This window comes from Chelonoidis abingdonii, chromosome 15 (assembly GCF_003597395.2).
Source record: "Chelonoidis abingdonii isolate Lonesome George chromosome 15, CheloAbing_2.0, whole genome shotgun sequence".
NCBI classification, from domain to species: Eukaryota; Metazoa; Chordata; order Testudines; family Testudinidae; genus Chelonoidis; species Chelonoidis abingdonii.
Genome location: NC_133783.1, coordinates 13,354,298 through 13,374,622, shown reverse-complemented (window position 1 = coordinate 13,374,622; position 20,325 = coordinate 13,354,298). Strand labels below are relative to the sequence as shown.

The following is a 20,325-nucleotide window of genomic DNA, read 5'->3' as shown; positions in this document are numbered from 1 at the left end:
CAGTCCTTTGTTCTATTTTATTAAGTTGTTTGCTCAATTTCTCCCATATATTTTGTATTGTAATTGTGGTTTATTTCCCTTAGGGCTGTTCAGAACATTGGTTCTGATGCTAATAAAGTATCCCAGAGACAATATCAGAAGATGAAGAATGAATGGAAAATGGCCAAAATTGCCTTGATTGTCATCTTACTTTACGTCATTTCCTGGTCACCATATTCTGTTGTAGCTCTGGTGGCTTTTGCTGGGTAATTATGACTATATTAGCAAGACAAAAAATCAGTGAGCCCAGAAGGTGTGAAATTCTAAAAGAAGCAAATTATGAAAGGCCAAGTAGTTGTCAACTCTAATGTTCAACAATGGGAATGGGAAACTTTCACATATTCAGGAGTCATCCTTTGTTACACATTTAGTAAATGGCGCACATGCTGGTTGTAATTTTTCTCAGTTTGATTTTTCAGCACAGAAAAGCTAATTATTGGCAATACATGAAATCATGCTAATTAATTCTAAAATGAAAGTTTCACAATGCTAAAATATTTGAACATGACTATATGGCTATTCCAGGTTGCAGATACATAGTTTGTTTTGGTTTATTTTCTCTGGGCCTGATTATCCACTCACTCACACTAATCTGATGCTGGCATAAATCCACGGGCTGCAGTGGAATTGCCCCTCACTTACAACAGTGTAAGTGAGCTCAAAATCAGACCCTATATCTGGCATTACTGGCTTTAGTTCTTTTAGTGTTGCACTGAAAAGTAACAATGGATGACCTAACCTTAAATATATATTAAAAAATCTTGGAGTATGTTGCATTTCTTCCACCTATTTAACTGTCAGCATTTTATACTATCTTTTTCAATAAAGACATAATGTCCATTTAAAAAAAATACCCATTAATATGAACTGGTTAAGAGCAAGGGATTAGAACTCAAGACTCCTGGGTTCTATTAAGGCTCTGCCCCTATTTAATGTGTGACACTGAACAAGTCACTTACTCATCCTGTCCTCCATCTGCCTACATCTAAATAGACTGAATAACTTAAAGCACTTTGATGTCCTCAGTTCAAAGACCCTATACAAGTGCAAAATAAAATTAATACTTGCACTAACCCACCACTGCCTTACTTATAATTTTCCAGTCATCTGATGAGAAATGTGCACCTGAAACTTAACAACCAATACAGGATAAAACTGACTGTGATAGAGTTTGAGAACCGAGGCAGGAGTTATTGGAGACATTAAGAAGCAGAAAACTGCCTTTGTCCTCTCCTTCAACCTTTTTCAGTTTGGGACTGTGCTTTTTTGTTCCCCTTGGGGGCCACTGTGGATTCTCATGGATTAACAGACCAAGTCCCAAGGCCTTATGTTGACTTTACCTTGATAGCATTGTCACGTACAGCATAGATTAGGAGACAGACCTAGAAACTGTGGGTACAGTCTTGAAGTCACTGAGGATGGCTGGTCTGACAGATCAACAAAATGTGCAATAGCAGAGAATGAAACCTAATATCTTCAGTACATGCTGTGACAGGGGAAGATTTAGCTGACATGATACATGCTCAGTAGGACTGTTGCACTCCAGCCACCATAACAGAGGTGCTGTTTTTCTGGCCAGCAATGACAGAAAGTTTGTGTCACTGTTTACTTCAGTGACTGCACTATTGACTAATCTTACCAAAGCATCCGTCCCCTGAAAGGTTTCTATGACCTTGAAATGGGAGACAGCATTCCAGGACATCCTGTGTCACCAGTAAGTACTGTGTTCTCCAAGGAATTCATCCTCCAGATCAATGCTCTAGGGGTAGGGCAGGACAAAAAACACACTGTGCTCTGGAAACTATCACCAGAAGTGAGTCTTAGGTTAGTGCTGGTAGGAATGCCTACAGTCATCTGCCCTATGAAGACACTCCAATTCCCATTTCCATTTGGTCACAGAACACACACTTCTCTGTTGGCTGAATGTGATGGAAAACTCCATTCCAAGGATGACGAGCTGCCACCTTACTCTGCAACCCTGCTCCTTCTTGGTGCAGCAAAGCATTGAGGCACAACATAAAGCCACAAGCAACTTTCCCTGGGAAAGAGGGAAATGATTCTATACAGTGTGCTGCTATTCCCACTGCTGAAGAAAAGACTCACTGAGGGCCTGGTTGATGCAAGCTGACCCTGCAATATTACTGCTATTTAAGTGTAGGTTCCACTACTTTATTTTTATCAAGACAACCTGAATAGGGCATGACCTACGCTGTTAAAGGAGTGGTACCAGCTAGCAGCACCACAGTCAGAACTTCCACCATCTCCTCTAAACATACATGTCACGTGATGAAGACCCTGCAAATGCTCAATAAAACATATAGTGGAGGATGGGTTTATGAGGATTCTTTGGCTGTGGTTCCCAGCTTTGGGTAGGTAAAGTCAAAGTGTGGGTGGGAAGCTGATTTATCAGGCACTTTCGTGTTAGCTGCTTTTCATGCAACAGCCTCTTCCCTTATTCAGTACACCTGTTAGATGCCTTACAGCTCTTTTCTGACCAATTTACACCACCATCTGGGTCATTTAATGAATTTAGCCCATACACTCCGAAGGAACAGCACTTGCTTATTCCAAGCTGAATTTGTCCCATGGTCTTTACCCTAGTGTAAACAATTTGGGATTAGCTTGTAGCCTGCTTAAGCCACAACCATGAGTAGTATATGGTGCACAGCAGCACTTGTAAAGAGGAGCACCAAAGAGAATGTGACCCCCTGAAGCACAGTCTGGCACTGATTCTTGAATAAAATGGGTATGAAATCCCATATGCTAGGTTGAAAAAGAATGTTCTTTGACGGTATGTCGGTCCTGGTCCTTGCCCCTCTTATTTCATCTTACTCTCCTGGGGGAGGAGGAAGGGAGGGAGAGCAGCAGCAGTAAAAAGCAGTCCCTGCACTCTTTTAACTAATTTTTGTTTTTTTACTGTGTGCTGACTGTGCAGTAAAAAATAACAACTTTGCATTTCTTTAGGTATTCCCATCTCCTGACACCCTTTATGAACACCGTACCAGCTGTGATTGCCAAAGCTTCTGCTATCCACAACCCCATCATTTATGCCATAACTCATCCCAAATACAGGTAAGGTTGCTCTCTTCAAACACAAATAACATAGCAAAGAAAACCAAATCTATCTCTGATAAAACTTTCACTGATTCATTGAAAGCCCTTTGTATGCTAGTGCCTGAGCTCTGCCTCATCTGCTTGTTTTACCTTTATGCTGTTTTTTTTACCTCTGCAAGGTGCATGAAGCCAAAAAGGAAAACAGAAAAAGCAGTTTTGAATGCCCTATAAATGTCAGTGAAGTTTGTACTCAGAACAAATTACTGTGCAGATGGGAGCTAGAGACATTTATGGAAGGGTGATAGCTGTACTCATTGATCTGATAAAGGGTAGGGACCTTCCCTGGCTAAAAAACCAAGTTTTATGGTGTTTTGCTTGAAATATTTCTTTGGGAGACGTACTCATTTGTCAGTGTTGCAAATAGCAGTTTGTCTAGTTACCCAAACCAATGAGAGATGGAGTTTGGTAAATGGCTCCATTTCTTGCATGTGTTGTGGGCTTCCTGTTCCTCCTTCATGCTTCCATTGTTCAGGCATTGAATAATTGGTTATTAGTTGTAACATCCAAGTCAACCCCAGGTCAAGTTCAGATGAGGGATATGTGATGTGAACAAGCATGGCTAAGCCATGCAATATTACTTCTCCCCTTTCAAAAGCATTCTGGGAACTACAGGGTGGGGAAAAGAGCAGTGTGGTAAAAATGATCCCTCCCACCCCAATCTAGAAAGAACAGTTTGCTTTAAAGTTTATACCACCACACCAATACTACATGAGCAGATACCCAGGAGGAAGTTAGAATAGCTGCTTAAGGAGAGATTAAAATAATTCTCTATGCAGTAATTCTGCTTTCAGTTTAAAGGGCCAGGAGCTTTATTTTTATCCCAGTTAGTCTTTAATCAGATAAAACATTTTAGTAGCTGGTTTCAGTGAAAAAATTACATTTTAATATTCTTATCCCTGCCCAGCAATGTCGGTACTAAATTTTGACTCAACAGAATGCTGTAAAGCACTTATGTCTCATTTATTTAAAATTATCTCGTAGAGCAGTTGCACACAAAGCAGTATCTGAAATCTGGGAAACTTTAACTACTGTATCCAGTAACTTTTCAGTCTATGCATCATGTGTCTGTCTGAATAAATGTAATGTTTATGGTGAGTGGCTTTTTGTGCTGGCAGCTTTATTTAGGCAGAGGGAATTGATTTGGTTCTATTTTTTATCCACTAGAATGGCCATTGCAAAGTATGTGCCGTGCCTTCGACCCCTGCTAAGAGTTTCTCGTAAAGACTCCAGGTCTTGCAGCAGGTATCTCTCAACCAGACGATCCACTATTACCAGCCAGTCTGAGATAAGTGGACTGCAGAAAGGAAAGAGATGGCAATCCTCTCTCTCAGACAGTGAATCAGTAAGGAAAACCCTTCAGATATGTTTATTTTTTGAAAGCAAGTAAATAATTTTCACATAGCATCCTTCAAAGTGGTAGGTAGATTAGATGAAAAGATGCATTATGGTGCTAGGTACAAAGGCTCTCTTAAAGGGGGATAATTGTTTGGGGATAAAGCAGAATTTTAAACAGGAAGATAAAAGTTTAAAAGCAGGATGCAAATAACGTAGATATTCTTACAGGTTTGTGACACTCATGGGAGAATGGAAAGATGCACTACTAGGAAGACAAAAAGTGAATGGGACTTAGCGTGTGCTGCTTCAGTGACCACACTGGAACTTGGACACTTAAAAGTGAGACTGCAGTCCCCAAGTAGTGCTTGGAGGGAGGCAAGGTTGTAAATAAAGAGCCAATGTGCTTTCTGAATGTGAAATGAGCTGCATTTAGAAACAGATTATTTGGCAGATATAGACAGATCAACAAAATCCATCACAGAATAATTTTTCCAGAAGACCTCCGAAGCTCACTGTTGCCAAACTAAGTATTGCCAAAGGTTGTTTCTGCATGGTAGCCAGAAGCAGGTCAGATTTCTGGAGTCCACATCTCTTTCTAGGTTATTAATGGCACATTAGTGTTCTATTTTCAACCATTTTTATATGATTCCTAAAATGGAAAAATGTCATTATGTTCTATGTGAGTGTTCATGTTTTCAAGCTAATATCCTTTCAGTTGATGTAGTTAAGCTTTGAATTCTGACAGTTACTTTAACTGTGATTTTTTTTTTCCAATTTTTTTTTAATGTTGTACTTCTGACTTATCAAGCCAATCAAAATTAAACCCATCAGGCTAAAAGACATTGTTCAACTTGAATGTTTTGAAATCCACTAACAGTTTCTGGCAAAACACACTTTAAATGACGTATCTTGAATTTTTAAAAAAGAAATACTATTTCAAAACTATTAGTATGCTTTGCTGCTCCTCTTCTCTACTTCCTTGCTGATATAAGGGGTTTTCAGCAAGAGTGAAAAGTAAGGCCCGCATTCTGCAACCAGATTTGCCCAGTCAGACACTTGCAGTCATGTAGATGGAAGCCTGGTTAGGCAGGGAAAACAGTGAAACTGACAAACTGCTGTCAGATTCTCAAAGTATATAAATTTCAAAGCATCAATAACCTTAGGTCTGCTTTGGAACTATAGTAGATAGAAAATTTTCAAACAGAAATGTTATCTCCCCTCAGGCTGGGTCCTTTAAATTGTTAAGTTGAACACATTATATCCCGATTTCATTAGGAATTCTGACTCATTGCTAATTTAGTAGGAAGTTGAAGCTTGTCACACATACCTTTCTCTAAATACTGACATTCAAGGGGAAAGTAGGGTATGATTTTAAGACAGAATTTGGTCATATATTGTTTTTGACAACTTTTTCCTTAATTAATATGTTTGATCATCACATGCAAAACCATGAAACCAGGAGTTTCCTTTCCCCAGACATGTACAATGCAAAAAGACAGAGCAAAACCATATTTTGTGCCCAAGTTGGTCAATCAAGTTATAATTGGCTCTAATTTAGCACCCCCATAAACAGCTAAATTCTCTATCTACAACTTACTTGCAATCAAAAGGGTGCAATTTTTTTTCATGCCTTTGAAAAATCTCAAGGAAAATAATTTCCAAACAGATCTTTACAGTAGAAAGTGGCAAACTATAGCAGTACAAGTAGAGACTGGCTTTACAAAACAAAACTAACTCATTTTATAGCCAACTGATCCAATGCAGGTGGTGATCATTACATCCATTGTATATGTAAAATGTGAAGTATAGAATGTGTGATGTTTCACTATTTGGGTAAAAACAGAACAAAACTGGTGACAGAACCAAAAAGACATTGAAGCAAATTCAGCTCCGTCGGAAGCAGATGCAAATTCTGTTGAAGTCAACAGAATCATTTCAGGGCTGACCTTCCTCTAGATGAGTCTGTATCCTTTTGATAAAAATGTATATCAAGGTCTTTATGCAATTTTGAACAATGGTGCTATGAAAAGGTCTCTTATGTGTCTACTCTTTTTTACTCTAATATGTACCCATTTAAAAGGACATTGTCAAGGTATTTTTAAAACCTATTTTCTCACAATTGCTTATAACAACTTCCTAGAGCTTGAGAGTGAAATCTGTGTTCTAACTAATGTTACCCTGTATTAATATTTGGTTTGTTGTTGTAGGGCTGCTCACTGCTTCTGAATGCTTGCTATATACACTTTTCTTTCTTTGTTTTCTCAAAATACACTCTCTCTTGCTCTCTCTCGCTCTCCCAATATAAGGAACAATTAGAGCAGATAGAAAACAAGAATTTCTGTCTTGTAAGAAAATTCTGATATTTTTACATTTTTTTCAAAAAATCAAATCTTTTCACGGAATGAAAAACTCCAAAACATTTTCCAGTTGTGAAATGTCAAAACATTTTGATTGACATTAATCTCTGCTTCCACCTGGGCTGCTGTGATGCCTCATGGGAGTTGTAATTCTGGGTCCCTCATGCCCCCATTCTTCCCAGAGGGTGCTGCTTCCTGGCTGGACTACATTTCTCCACACCCACACCATGGAATTTTCAAAAAAAACTGACAGGAAAACTTGATCAAAATTTTTCAACCAGCCCTAGAAAAATATGTAGACCAAGTTTTAGGCTTTCCAACCTTTACAGTGTTGCTTGCACTATTCTAAAACCTTTTGGTGTATGATGTTGTGTACAATCAGCTGTCTTCTTTGAAATATCTCTCTTATGGTCTTTCCCATTTATGAATCATGTCCATGTAAAATGTAACTTCATGTTATTGGCCAGAGTAACTGGACCCAAAGGCAACCTAAAGTGCTTGTTTCCATTGTATTCATTGCAGGGCTGGACTGATACAGAAGTTGATGTCGTTAGTGTGATCTCCAGACCAGTCAGTAAACAGCTTTCCTATGAAACAGGCAAATACGCTGTTGAAACCAGTGACGCAAAAGCCAAATCTAAACTGAAAAGCCATGATTCTGGGATTTTTGAAAAGGTAATATATGCTGTGCACCATCCAAGCCCTCAAACCACCAATGAGTTAATAAATCTGCATATTTTTTCATAATTAGAATAGAGACATAGAAAGGTAGGGCTGGAAGGAACCTCAAGAAATGATCAAATCCAGCCCCCTGTACTGAGGCAGGACCAGGTAAAACTAGACCATCCCTCACGAGTATTTGTCTAACCTGTTCTTAATGATGGAGATGCCACAACTTCCCTTGGAAGCATACGTACCGACTTCGGGGGTGCTCCCAGCGCCTTCCATCTGCCATGATCAGCTGTTTAGAGGTGTATAGGAGGTACTGGGGGAGAAGGGAAGGAGCAGGGGCAGGAAGAGGGGGGAAGGGGCAGAATGGGGCAAGAAGAGGCAGTGCAGAACGGGCACAGTAAGAGGTGGGGTGGGGGTGGAAGCTTGGGGGAAGGTGTAGAGTGGGGGCTGGGCATGGGACCGAGTGGGGGTCCAGCACCCCCGGGGAAATCACAAAGTCAACATCTCTGCTTGGAAGCCTATTCCAGATCTTAATTACTCTTATAGTTAGTTTTCCTAATATCTAACCTAAATCTCTCTTGCTGCAGAATTTATTATTTCCTGTCCTACCTTTAGTGGATATGAAAAACAATTGATCCTCATCCTCTTTATAACAGACCTTTAACATATTTGAAGATTGTTATTAGGTGTCCCCTCACTATTTCCTCAAGATTAAACTTGCCCAGATTTTTTAACCTTTCTTCATAGGGGAAGGTTTCTAGACTTTTTATCATTTTTGTTGCTCTCCTCTGGACTCTCCAGTTTGGCCAGATTGTTCCTGCAGCATGACACCCAGAACTGGATACAATACTCCAGCTGAGGCCTCACCAGTGCCGAGCAGAGCAGGATAATTACTTCCTGTGTCTTGCATATGACACTCCTGTAATATATCCCAGAATGATGATAGCCTTTTTTGCAACTGCATCACACTCTGGACTCATATTCAATTTGTGATTCACTATAACCCCAGTCCTTTTCAGCACTACTGCCACCTAGAACAGTGGGTTTCAAAGTCAGTCCACTGCTTGTTCAGGAAAAGCCCCTGGTGGGCCGGCCCAATTTGTTTACCTGTCACATCTGCGGATTCGGCCAATTGTGGCTTCCACTGGCCGCGGTTCACCACTCCAGGCCAATGGGGGCTGTGGGAAGGAGCGCGGGCCGAGGGATGTGCTGGCCGCCCTTCCCGCAACCCCCATTGGCCTGGAGCGGCAAACTGCGGCCAGTGGGAGCCGCGATCAGCCGAACCTGCGGACGCAGCAGGTAAACAAACCGGTCCAGCCCACCAGGGGCTTTCCCAGAACAAGCAGTGGACTGGCTTTGAGAACCACTGACCTAGAAAGTTATTCCTCAGTTTGTAGTTGTGCATTTGATTTTTTCATTCCTAAGTATAGTACTTTGCACTTATCTTTATTTAATATCATCTTGATTTCAATAATGAGGGTTCCTACATAGTGGAGGGAAATAACCCTAAGGGTTAACTTTATGTGGTTAAGACACTTTATAGCTTGAAGTGATATGAATGTGATGAGTAATGACCTTGAGGCTGTAAAAGGTCCTCAGCTTTCTATTTTCAGCACTGGTTCGTTTTCCAGTTGTATTTGTTACATTTGCAAGAGGCAGAGGAGGCAGGATGGTTTGTTCTTTGCTTCTGATTGTCTTGTATTTCTGTTTTTAAACTCATTTGTTGCTTATTCATCATGTGTTCTGCAGTGTCTAAATTACTGATAATGAACACACTTTTTTATGCTCCATAGTCATATATTGTAACTAATTAACTGAGATGGAGGCTAGAAATACAAAATAACACTGTCTTTTGTAGTTCACTATATTTCAATTCTTCAGTTTCCTCCTCCCCTTGGCCCCCGTGCTTCTTGTATTTCACATGCCACTTGGTGTCAAATATTGTGACATACCTGTGTGTCATGTACGAGCTTTTTGTTCTTGTTTATCTTTTAGACTTCTGAAGATGCCGATGACATTTCCATGGTGGAGCTGAATGTCAGAGAGTGCATTTCCTCTCCTGTTGTAAGTATTATTTTAGTACAGTATTTGTCAGGAGTTGAATTAAGGAAAGAAAGCAGTGATTCTTTTCTAATCTCTGAACACAGACTAAGCTATGCCCCCGCCCACTGTTGACTGTGCAAGATATGATCATAAGTAAGGCTGTGAGTTTGTCACAGAGGTGACAGATTCTGTGACTTCTGCAGTGGCCAGTACACCTGGCCTGGGGGCAGCTCAGGTAGCCTCTGCACCAGTCGCAACGACCACTGCTGGAGCAGTCTCAGGCCACTGCTCCCCGTTCCGCCAGCAGGAGTTTGAGTGTGGGAGGGGACAGGGGGTTGGGGCATAGGACGGAGTGAGGCGGGATCTGGGCGGTGCTTACCTCAGGGGGCTCCCTGGAAGCAGCGATATCCCCCTCGCTCAGCTCCTAGACGGAGGCATGGTCAGGCAGCTCCGCACACTGCCTCCGCCTGCAGGCACTGCCTCTGCAGCTGCCATTGGCTGCAGTTTCCAGCCAGTGGGAGCTGTGAAGCTGGCGCTCTGGGTGGAGGCAGCGCACAGAGCTGCCTAGGAGCTGAGCGAGGGGGATGTCCCCGCAGAGCTAGGTAGGGAGCCTTCCAGCCCTGCCTCCCCCCAGCACCAGCAGGATCCCGGGCTGCGCTCTGCTTCCCCCCTGCCCCAGCACCAGTGGGGTTCCCATCTGGGCTGTGTGCTGCTGCCCCCCCAAAGCACCCATGAGGTGCTCCCCCTCCCCGATTTAGTCAGGGGTAAATAGTAGAAGTTACGGACCTCACTGGGCTCCTCACTAGTGCTTAGAAGCCCTGATCAGGATTGGATCCTCTTTGTGTTAGGTTCTGTATGAATACATATTGTAGCAAGATGAGGTTCCTGCTCCAAAGAACTTAGTCTAAAATACTAAACAACTAAGCTAATTGTAAAATAGTTTATTAATTAAATGTTAAACAGGCTTGCTGTTGGACTATCAATTGAAGATAAAGTATACTGTATAAGCCTTAATTATATCTTGAAACAACTAAGATGAATAAGGAAGAAAAGAGTTCTCCTAATGAACTTAAGTGGAAACCATGACTCTAAAACTTGACTGTGCCCTTACTACTGTCCAAGCCATAAAGTGTCAGCAAGAGTGCAAAGAAAAATGGAAGGAGGATCCTGAACTCACAAAAATCCTAGAAAATGTTATAGAAAATATAGCCTTGTTTGTGTCTCAGATTATTTAAGCAAAAACTGAAAAAAAAATCATATCCTACAACAGTTAATGCTGTATTTGGGGTCATAACTGTAGCATACTATGACAGGTTTTGCAAGGGTAGTTTTGAAACATCAGGTGCTTATCTTTTTTCCTATCCAAGATGGATCATGCTGGAGAAAGGAAATGATATGCAAGAGATTTATTTACTTTTGTGCATTTAAGATAAGGGCATAGTAGTCCTGTTGTGTCTTCTGCTTTAATAACAGACACTTCTTTTCTAACCCCGTTAAGAAAGAAAAAATATTTCCTGACTCTTGTTTTGTAGAGGATTTGCTTTGGAGTAAGGTGTTGCTTCCTACAAAAAAGTCAATATTCCACAGTCACTGAATATTGCTGTAGAAAAGAGAGCTGTTAACCTTTTGTTACTCTTTGTTTGTGTAGGCCCTGCCACCTAGAACGTATAGCCTTGAGGAAATGCAAGTAAGTGGTTTTGGGATGGGGTTGCATCTGTGTTTTGTTTTGTTTTTAATATACTTTTATATCTTGGGAGAGCACCAACCTTTTGAGCCGTCCCATACTAATGTATTCTCATCTGATGACAATGCTGTGGCACAGCAATAATTTTTTAACACATCCCATGAGTGGATTAACTCTAATCCATCTACCCTAAATCCAGCTAGGTGGGGGGGGGGAGAAGGGTAGAATTATTGGCAGAAATCAGCATTTGAGTGTAAATCTGTGTTATTTTTAGATTGCACTGTGAATGCTAACACACGTGCCTGAAGTAGGTTTTTTCATAGTTAGTAGTAAGTTTTACCATTCTCTCTACAGCTTGATGAAGATGATATTCTAACACCCTCCTTTTCTTGGTCCTTCACTGGTCTCATCCAGTATTTTCCATTGCTGAATTAATTCTATTCACCTTTCCACTGTTTCCTCTCTTACTTCATTGTTTACTTCACTATTTGGTGTCTCATTTCAAGGCTTCCATGCTGTGGTTCACTTTGGTCTAGCTTTTATCATCTCTTACCCTGATAATGCCTCAATTGCCATCTGATTTGATTAGATTTTTGTAGGGAAGTAACCATCTATTTTCTGGAATTCATGTGTACTTCTAGCTTTACTGGACCCTTATGCTGGCTTCTTTGAACTATTGTTCACAGAGGCAAGTGCTATGATTAACCTGAACCTTCATCAGAGTACTGGAGAATGTGCCTGAAGTATCAAAGTGTTAAGGAATGTAAGCTCTGTGCTTTGATATATTAGTTTGTTTAGTAAGATATTTCTCAGAAGTAACTCCTGGCATACATCAAAAAAGTCTCTAGGTCAAATTCTTTCCCATTCATTTAAGATTTGTTTTGGTTTAGCCGTGGCGATTGTCAGAGTGCTTGTCCAAATGTTTGTCACTTTCCCTTTTAGTGGACTGTTGCAATCTGATCATCTTGCAAACATCTGTGTTTTACATTTCTCTTAAATCCTTGCATGCTTAAGACAGGTGAGGGCCTGAAAGGCACTGGACTACGAAAAGGAGACTCTCACTCTAGACTGTCTGCAGCCCAGATACCCAGCATTATAATAACATACAGCAACGTCCAGGGAATAGAACAGCCTTCTGAATACACCTCTGGGCTCGGGTTCCCTGAGAACAGTAGCCACAACCAGGATAAGGACTACAGTAGCCAGACAGACAGACGGTACCAGGTTGTTGCCTTAGCCAGTATCGCAGGAGGAACCACAGATCAACTGAGTGCAGAAGACCTTCCAAAACTGCTGTGATCCACGGGAAGTCACCATTCCTATAGTGACACAACACAAGATAAGCCAAGGGTAAAAAGAAGAAGCTGAACCAGCATCTGAGCTCTCTCCAGTGGTTGGTTTCTTGTTCTAGCTCTTGAGTTAGAACAAGTATATTATTTCTCCACAATCTAGATTATGACATTACTCTTCACTTGGATTTCTGTTCAGGAATTAGCAACTATTGCGTGAACACCACTTTCAGTTACAGTATTTGCAGGCTTCATGAGAAGACTTAATTCTTTGGGGTTAAGATTCAAATAATGATCTTTGTTCACTGCCAGATCTCAGCCGCAGTCACTGTACCAGAAAGGAACACTTGCAGAAGGTAAATTATAGAGTTGAGAGTATTTGGAGAAACTTACAGTACCTGGTGGAGAAGGTTTCTTATTTTTGTTAAAGTTCTCTAAGTAGACCATATTTAAGTGCAACATCAGTGCTCCACTCCCTTCTTAGTTCCACGCTTTTTTCTCAAACTCTTGTACGGTTTTGTTAAAAAGCAATGCATTTAAACAGCAGTTTGAGGTCTCAGATCATTCTCCTTATCTCAAGGAAGGAAAATCATTTTCAAGTGTGGCTCACACTCCCTTTCTTTCCTGTCTTCCTTCTGTGTCAGTTATTAAGGGACCAGTGAGCTCACTCGCCTCAGAACACTATAAAACACTAATGAGCCTCAGTCACCATGTTTCAAGGGTGAGGCATCTGCAATTAAATGTCTTGTTGGTAAAGAGCTGCTGCTGGCTCAGAAAGGTACTCTATTAAGAAACTCTTTCAAAATTAACTTAGAGCTCAGTGCTCTCTGGTTCTGATTTTTCTATTATGAGGGTAAAGGAGGGTTTGGTACCCAGCCCCAGCCACCCACAAAACATGGGATCCCCATTACCTCGGCATTTAATCATGCTTCTTACCTCTTCTGGACAGCAACAGTTAGGGCCTCCTCCAAACTGTAGCTATCCCTGCTACTCAACGTGTGTGTGTGTCTGTCTGTCTGTCTCTCAGCACACAGAAGGGAAATAGCTGTCTGTAGTAATAATTTATGCTGGCCTTCCCTTGTGGATCTTTCTAGGGTGTCAGGTAAAGGGGCAGAATCCAGATGAAATCTATGGAGTCAATATTCTGAGAAGACTTGGGACTGGTCTACACTACAGAGTTATGTTGACAAAAGGCAGCTTACGTAGACCTAACTCTGTAAGCATCAACACTAAAATGTAGCTCCCACCGATGTAAATCACCTACTACATCAAATTAATAACTCCACCTCCGTGAAAGGCATAGCACTTAAGTCGATATAGGTAAGGCGACACAGGGTCAATGTAGACACTGCATTACTTACATTGTCTGTTGGCTGTCAGCCCCACGGCGGGGTGGTGGTGGTGGCTCCCGCTGTGAGCCCTGTGTAGGGCTCACAGTTTGGGCTATCAACCCCCAGCAGCAGGGCTCCAGCTGTGAATGCCCCACAAAGCCAAGTCGGTGAAAACGCTCCTGGTGAGGATGCACGCCACCACCAGGGAGAGGGGAGTGGAAATAGTGTGGACATGAAAAACCTCAGTAATTACTGCAGTGGCTATACGTCAACCTAACTAAGGTCAACTTTATTTTGTAGTGTGGACTTGCCCTTAGGTAGGGGGAAGCATTCTGCAGAGATGGTACTTATATTTTGAGCACCACTAAGTCTGGATCTGTGAGGGCTGATTCCCCTCTGATCATGCTGGTGGCAAAAACAAAGTGGGTCTTATTTACTTTAATGCCTCTTCTCACCAATCTGGTATCATAAAGGGCCTTAAAGTGAGTGTAAATGTAATTCCAGAGTAGTGTAAACAGGCCTTAAGGTAAACGATGTAATGTAAATCAGTTCCTAGGAATACTGATTTGAAACAAACCTTTTGAGATTTGCCCATCTCTAATTATAACCTGTGTTTGTAACATGACCATAACTTCTGCAAAAGCCAAGTGTGACATCACAGATAGCACTGTGAATTCAGGCAGGGAACAAACTGCAGGAGGAAATAAACTATTCAGAAACCAAGATGTTTTCATGTAAAATGAAATCAAGGAAATTAGAGATGGAAAACATCTATCATAACTCCTTCACCATTAACCTGCCCGGGCAGGATATTGTCCCCAGATAGAGCACATAACAGATATTAAATTGATAGAACAGATACTGTTAGTTATAAAGAACAGGGAAAGAGGGTGAAAAAAGGATATTGTATCCTAACAAAAGGTGTGTTGGAAAATTCCCATCAACTATAAACAGTTCTTTAAGATCTATTGTTCACACTATAAAAATTATTTTTAACACAGAAGGTTTGATTCACCACTTTCTTCCCACTTGTGTAGCCATTTACTTTTGTACAAAATAGGTGCTACCAAATGATTATGCTCCACTCACACTGGTGGGAGTTTTGAACCCACTTCTTATAGGTATAAATGAGGTGCAAAGCAATGGTGAAATCATGCTCAGAGTCTATTAAGAAAACGTTCAATTCAAAGCTCATATACGTTCTTTTGTGTATTAATAAGAGGCATGAGAATGCCCTGTGTGCCACTAAATCTATCCTCATCACTTCTTGCGATTTTATTCCTCTGTAACATACTTGGAGATAATACTCGGCACTGTATTGCATTGCCTGATGCTCTGGTCAAACTTTGCTTATAGAATATATAAAAGAATACCTCCATGACTGGGAAAGCCTTCTGAATCTGCAGCATGTTGTTCTCTGTTTCCTTCTGCTCAGCATATACCAGAGATTATTCTGCATCTATAAAAGAAACTCCAGCTGTTAGCACTTGTCTGCTTACAAAGGCATTGAAATGTGTGTATTAATTAGTGAAGCATTTCAAGTCTCTCCTGTAAAGTCTTGTGTCCATGAAATCCAGTCCAGCTCCCCCATTGCTCCCAAAACTATGGAAATCATTCATGGCAATTCTAGTAAATTCACTTCATCTATTTTCCCTGGTCAAGAGTGCTGTGCCTGTAACCCCCACCAGAATTTGGAATAAATAAATAATTAGTTCACATTTCATCTAATTTGGGTGGTTTTATTTGTGTCCCTTATCCCTGGCCTAGCAGCCATTATTTTTGCTTTACTGTCTCTTTATACGTCCTTAAAGTGGACAACCGAGTGGATTAAAATGACTTAGGGTCGAGATGATTTGTGTTTCAGTGAAAGTTGGCTGCCCACTGTGATTTGCACTGGAAAGTGGACCTGTTGTTTTACATGTTTGTGTTTCAGAGACTGGGATGTAAAACAGAACTATAATGAAGCAGAGGCACTTCCCTTTGGACTTTTGTGCTGTAACAGGTATTCTGAGGCCAGTCTATTGTCAAGGGAATCTGTGGGTTGTGCTATGAGTTAGAGTTAATTCTTGCACGAGCTTTGCACATCCAAAGAGTTGAATTCAAATTCTGGCTTAGGTCACAAGTGAAAATGTGTTTGATGGTCTCTTCTATTCATGCACATCACAAAATCGCTATGCAGTCTGTTACAATTCATCATGATTGGCAGTTCCCACTAAGGAGAACCTGAGGACTGGAAAAGCAGGAGGCTGTTGCAGGTCAGGACTGAAGTGCATTTGCACAGCTGCAAAAGATGCTTACAGGCAGACAACCAGCACTGTACTCAGTTGTAGCCCAAATTCTTAGTCTCTTGCTCTCATAGGCTACAAACTCACTTTCCTTAAGAAAAATACCTAGCTTTTATTATTATGATGGAAACTGTTTTGCAACCACTACTGTAATGAGAGCTGCAGCAACTGCTATAATTAACAAATTATTACATTATTATTTTGGTGGCTGGCCACAAATATCTCAGTGGTGGTCTTTTCACCGCAAGCGGAAGGGTTCAGTGTAATAGGGATCCTAGTACTAGCACCATCCCGTTAGAAATAGGCTTATATAAAAGAAACTTTAAAATAAGAAATGTATGAATTCCCTTAATTTTTCTATTATTTCTCTATGAAGCTCTTAGCTGAGGGCTTTATGTCAGCATATCTGTATTCTTGTAAATACTGTGGATTAAATATATCCCTGGTAATTCCATTCAAATTAATGAAGTTTCTCCAGAAGTGAATTTGTCCCTGCGATTCCACTGTGCTGTGCTAGAAATACACTCGGGCCTTGTTTACACTAGGAAAATCTTTCTTCAGTGGTTCAGCTCCGGTAGTTCTGCCAATGGGAAGGGTTCTAGTACAGACACAGTGCAGAATTTCTTAGCGCTATGTCCTTTAATAAGAAGGTGGCTAACACTCATAAGTGCACCTGCACAGAAAGGCTTTTATGTCTTCCAAGTGTAGATGCTCCCTGACTGTGTAGATACAGGTGCGGCTCCCATGATACTTGCTATCTGTGCTGGCATTATTGTTGGGTGACAGATCCTCACCCACTTATTGGCTATAATTTTGGCACAGTATTGTGGCGGGGGTTCTGCCCTTGTACAGCCAGTGCATCAATGGTTGAGACTGAGAGGAGGGAGATTCAGCCCCCAGATGTGGCCAACTTTGTTTTAGTTTTTAAAAGCGTACAGCACATAGACATTAAATGTTGAACATTTCTGTGCTCGCTCTTGGGAGAAGCACAAAGATGGCAGCTGTGAATGGTCGCTAATTAAGAAGGCTGGGATGCAGGGAATGCCTTCTTATGCCTTCCCCTTGCTTGGACACCTGGTCTGTGGCTGGCCATAAGCTATCTAATCTTTGATCAGACAAACACAGAAACTTACCACAGAAAGGGAAGGGATAAGGTCCCTGAATAAAAGGATGCAAAATGAATTCTGTCTATGAAGCATATCTGGGCCTGATCCAAAATCTGTTTGAGTTGATGGAAAGACTCCGGTTGACTTTGCTTGGTTATGGATTAGGCCCTAAATGTGTTTGTAAAACTTAAGCAAACAGAGCAGCAAGAATCCTGTGGCACTTATAGACTAACAGACATTTTGGTGCATGAGCTTTCGTGGGTGTATACCCACTTCGTCAGATGCATGCATTCACCCACGAAAGCGCATGATCCAAAACATTTGTTAGTCTATAAGGTGCCACAGGATTCTTTGCTGCTTTTACAGATCCAGACTAACACGGCTACCCCTCTCATACTTAAGCAAACAGAGTGCTCTTAGGCTCAGCTTTAATTTTGACAGTCTCCTTGCTTTGGTCTGGATATCACACAAAATCAACAATGTAAGTAAAAGCTGATATTGTGTCTTATTACCATTGTTATGGATTGGGATGTGATCTTTTGTTTGTTACAGTTTATCATAAGGAAAAAACTGACTTGCAATAGCATAACAAGTTGTAGAAACTTCTGAAGAACAGAGGAGTTCATGTTGTGAAACAAACCCACACAGCAGAAGACAGGAACTTCACAATTACAAATGAAATTCCTGTTAACTTTACAAAACCAGCTTCCACTGGGTAAATTTAAGCTAGGCTCTTCTTTGTACCTCCAGTCTGGATTTGTCCAGTAGTTGTGGGGATTGTTTCATAACTATGAGGTTCTTTTCATGCAAATTTTATTAGGTGAATTTGCCTTTTCTTACATGTAATTTGTGGGCTAATGATCAAATATTGTCATGATTTCAGTAAATAACTATATGTGTCTATATAATTGCTTAATAAAATGTGTAAACTTGATGCATAATTATGTAAAAAATCATTAGGAACCCGTGCTGAAAAATTATATGCATTTAGTAAATAGTCCTGCTGTGGACTCTGTGCGTGCAAAATGAAAGATGCCTAGTTCTTAGAGAGAGAACAGAATATATGTAAAATATATGGAAAATGTAAATTTTTGTTTGGTAACTGAGGCTGCATCATTGTGTAGCACAAAATCCATCATGCATAACTTCAAAAGGGACATTTCATTACAGCAATGATTAGTCATGTGGCAGTTTCAAACATTTTGTTCCAATCACTGTATATTTTCAGTGTTTAGAGTGAAGAACTGACAATCCAAACCATACATGCAAGAACGTGCCTTAAAAAGTGAAACATGAATTACCCATGCATCTAATGTGGCAGCAATTGCTGTGAAACAAAGTAAAGACCAGTACTGCAAATGCTTGCAGAAGCACCTAACTATAACCTGTGAGCAGAACAATGGATTTCAATGTGGCTTTTTATGTGCACAAAGCTAACTACATGCATGAATATTTGCATGATGCATCCCTACAACTAAACTAAGTAGAAGAGTTATACAGGACTAGGGTTCCTGTTCTCTTAGCTTAAGAACAGCAACATAGTGTGGTTTAATTTTTTTAATTTTGTGAAATTTTATTCTTAGCCTAATATTTCTGATGACAAACTGGAGCATGGGGTTATTTACCTCCTAAATTATAAATCCTTCAAAATAGAGGCTCATATTGAAAGCATAAGTACTCTTGCTGCAGCCTGAACTGTAAAAAGGAAAGGCTACCCTATTTGTTTTCAACGGCATTCACTTCAGTGAAAGCCAGTAACAAACATCTACCGCAAGCAGGAAAGATAATCTTGTAGTTAATATACAGGTGTGGGTGTCAGGATGTCTGGTTTCTATTTCTAGCTTTGCCACAGACTTTGTATATGACCATCACCAAGTCACTTTACCTTGATCCCCAGTTTTTCCATATGTAAAATGGGGATACTAGCTACTTCACAATGTGTGACACTACATTCACTAATCCTTTGATGGAAATGCAAACTTATCTCATTGTTTAGTTATCAATATTTCACACACACACTGCAAAAAACAGTATATATGAATAAGGGATGTGTAATAACTTTTTCCACAGACTGGGAAATTCAAACAATACTGTCAAGATTTAATTAAGTTGTCAACTCAAGATGCAATGTATGCATGTGTTGTGTTTACTTGAGAACATTTTAATGCTAAAATGCTGTTTAACACTATGTATCATAATTCTGTACATTGTTTGAAGTGGCTTATGTATAATGTATTTATTGGACAAACTGTATATTAAAAATATCAGACCAAGTTCTGCTCCATTACACATAGGTAAAAGAGAGCAAAAATTGACTGGGAAAGGGGCCAGAAACAGAGCTTAAAGTGGTAGAAAATAACCTGAAAATAGTTACAACAGACCAATGGGGCAAATGTTAGAGAGCAGGCACATGTTAAGTGGGCCATCAAGTAAACTATTATTGGCCTTTACACAGTGAAGTTCCTAGATAAACATTGTGGTTCCTCAGAACCAGGCCCTATATCTATTTAAACAATGACTTTCTGTGATATTACACTATACCGACTGTGAATTTAACTGCAGGTACATGTGAGGGCCATGTTCTTTCTGTATTCATTTCTTTAACATGCAGTGAGCCAGAAAGATTTGATATTTTTTGTGTGTCCAAAACACACCGAAAGCAAAGAATATGAAAAGGAGGAGGAGAGAGAATGGAGTAGCAAGGATGGTAAAGCAAGAGAAAGGACAGAAGCACCGATATAAAGCAATAGCTTTTAGGAACGTGATCACAGTAATTGGGAGGCTAACGGAAAGCTCAGCCTACTGATTTTTTTAATCACTCTAAGACATAAGACACTCATTGCTTTTGGAATGATGAGGCCAATCCCAAAAACCAGCACTGTCTACTGATGAAAGGACTATAAATGAGAAAAAGAGGAGGAAATACTCAGATCATTCACTCGTGAAATCATTAGCTTTTGAAGGGCAGCCATAATATTCAGGACCTAAGGGAAAGGTGCTACACTGACTACTATTGCGCACCCAAATGTCAAGAAAAGGAGGAAACCTCATAATCCTAATGAGAAAGTGG

The 20,325-nt window shown here is 40.5% G+C and overlaps 2 protein-coding genes across 2 annotated transcripts in view; both read left to right on the top strand.

Moving 5' to 3' along the window:
- The window catches only part of OPN4 (opsin 4), a 55,450-nt gene extending 42,265 nt beyond the window's left edge, over positions 1 to 13,185 (top strand). Inside the window, exons 9-15 of the mRNA XM_075072666.1 lie at positions 84 to 245; positions 3,004 to 3,111; positions 4,318 to 4,495; positions 7,368 to 7,520; positions 9,513 to 9,581; positions 11,209 to 11,247; positions 12,259 to 13,185. Coding sequence (XP_074928767.1) covers positions 84 to 245; positions 3,004 to 3,111; positions 4,318 to 4,495; positions 7,368 to 7,520; positions 9,513 to 9,581; positions 11,209 to 11,247; positions 12,259 to 12,543 — 994 coding nt within the window. The 3' untranslated portion in view covers positions 12,544 to 13,185. The remainder of the gene's footprint in view (positions 1 to 83; positions 246 to 3,003; positions 3,112 to 4,317; positions 4,496 to 7,367; positions 7,521 to 9,512; positions 9,582 to 11,208; positions 11,248 to 12,258) is intronic.
- The window catches only part of LDB3 (LIM domain binding 3), a 232,294-nt gene continuing 223,197 nt past the window's right edge, over positions 11,229 to 20,325 (top strand). Inside the window, exon 1 of the mRNA XM_032776737.2 lies at positions 11,229 to 11,247. The gene's annotated coding sequence lies outside the window, so the exon portion shown is untranslated. The remainder of the gene's footprint in view (positions 11,248 to 20,325) is intronic.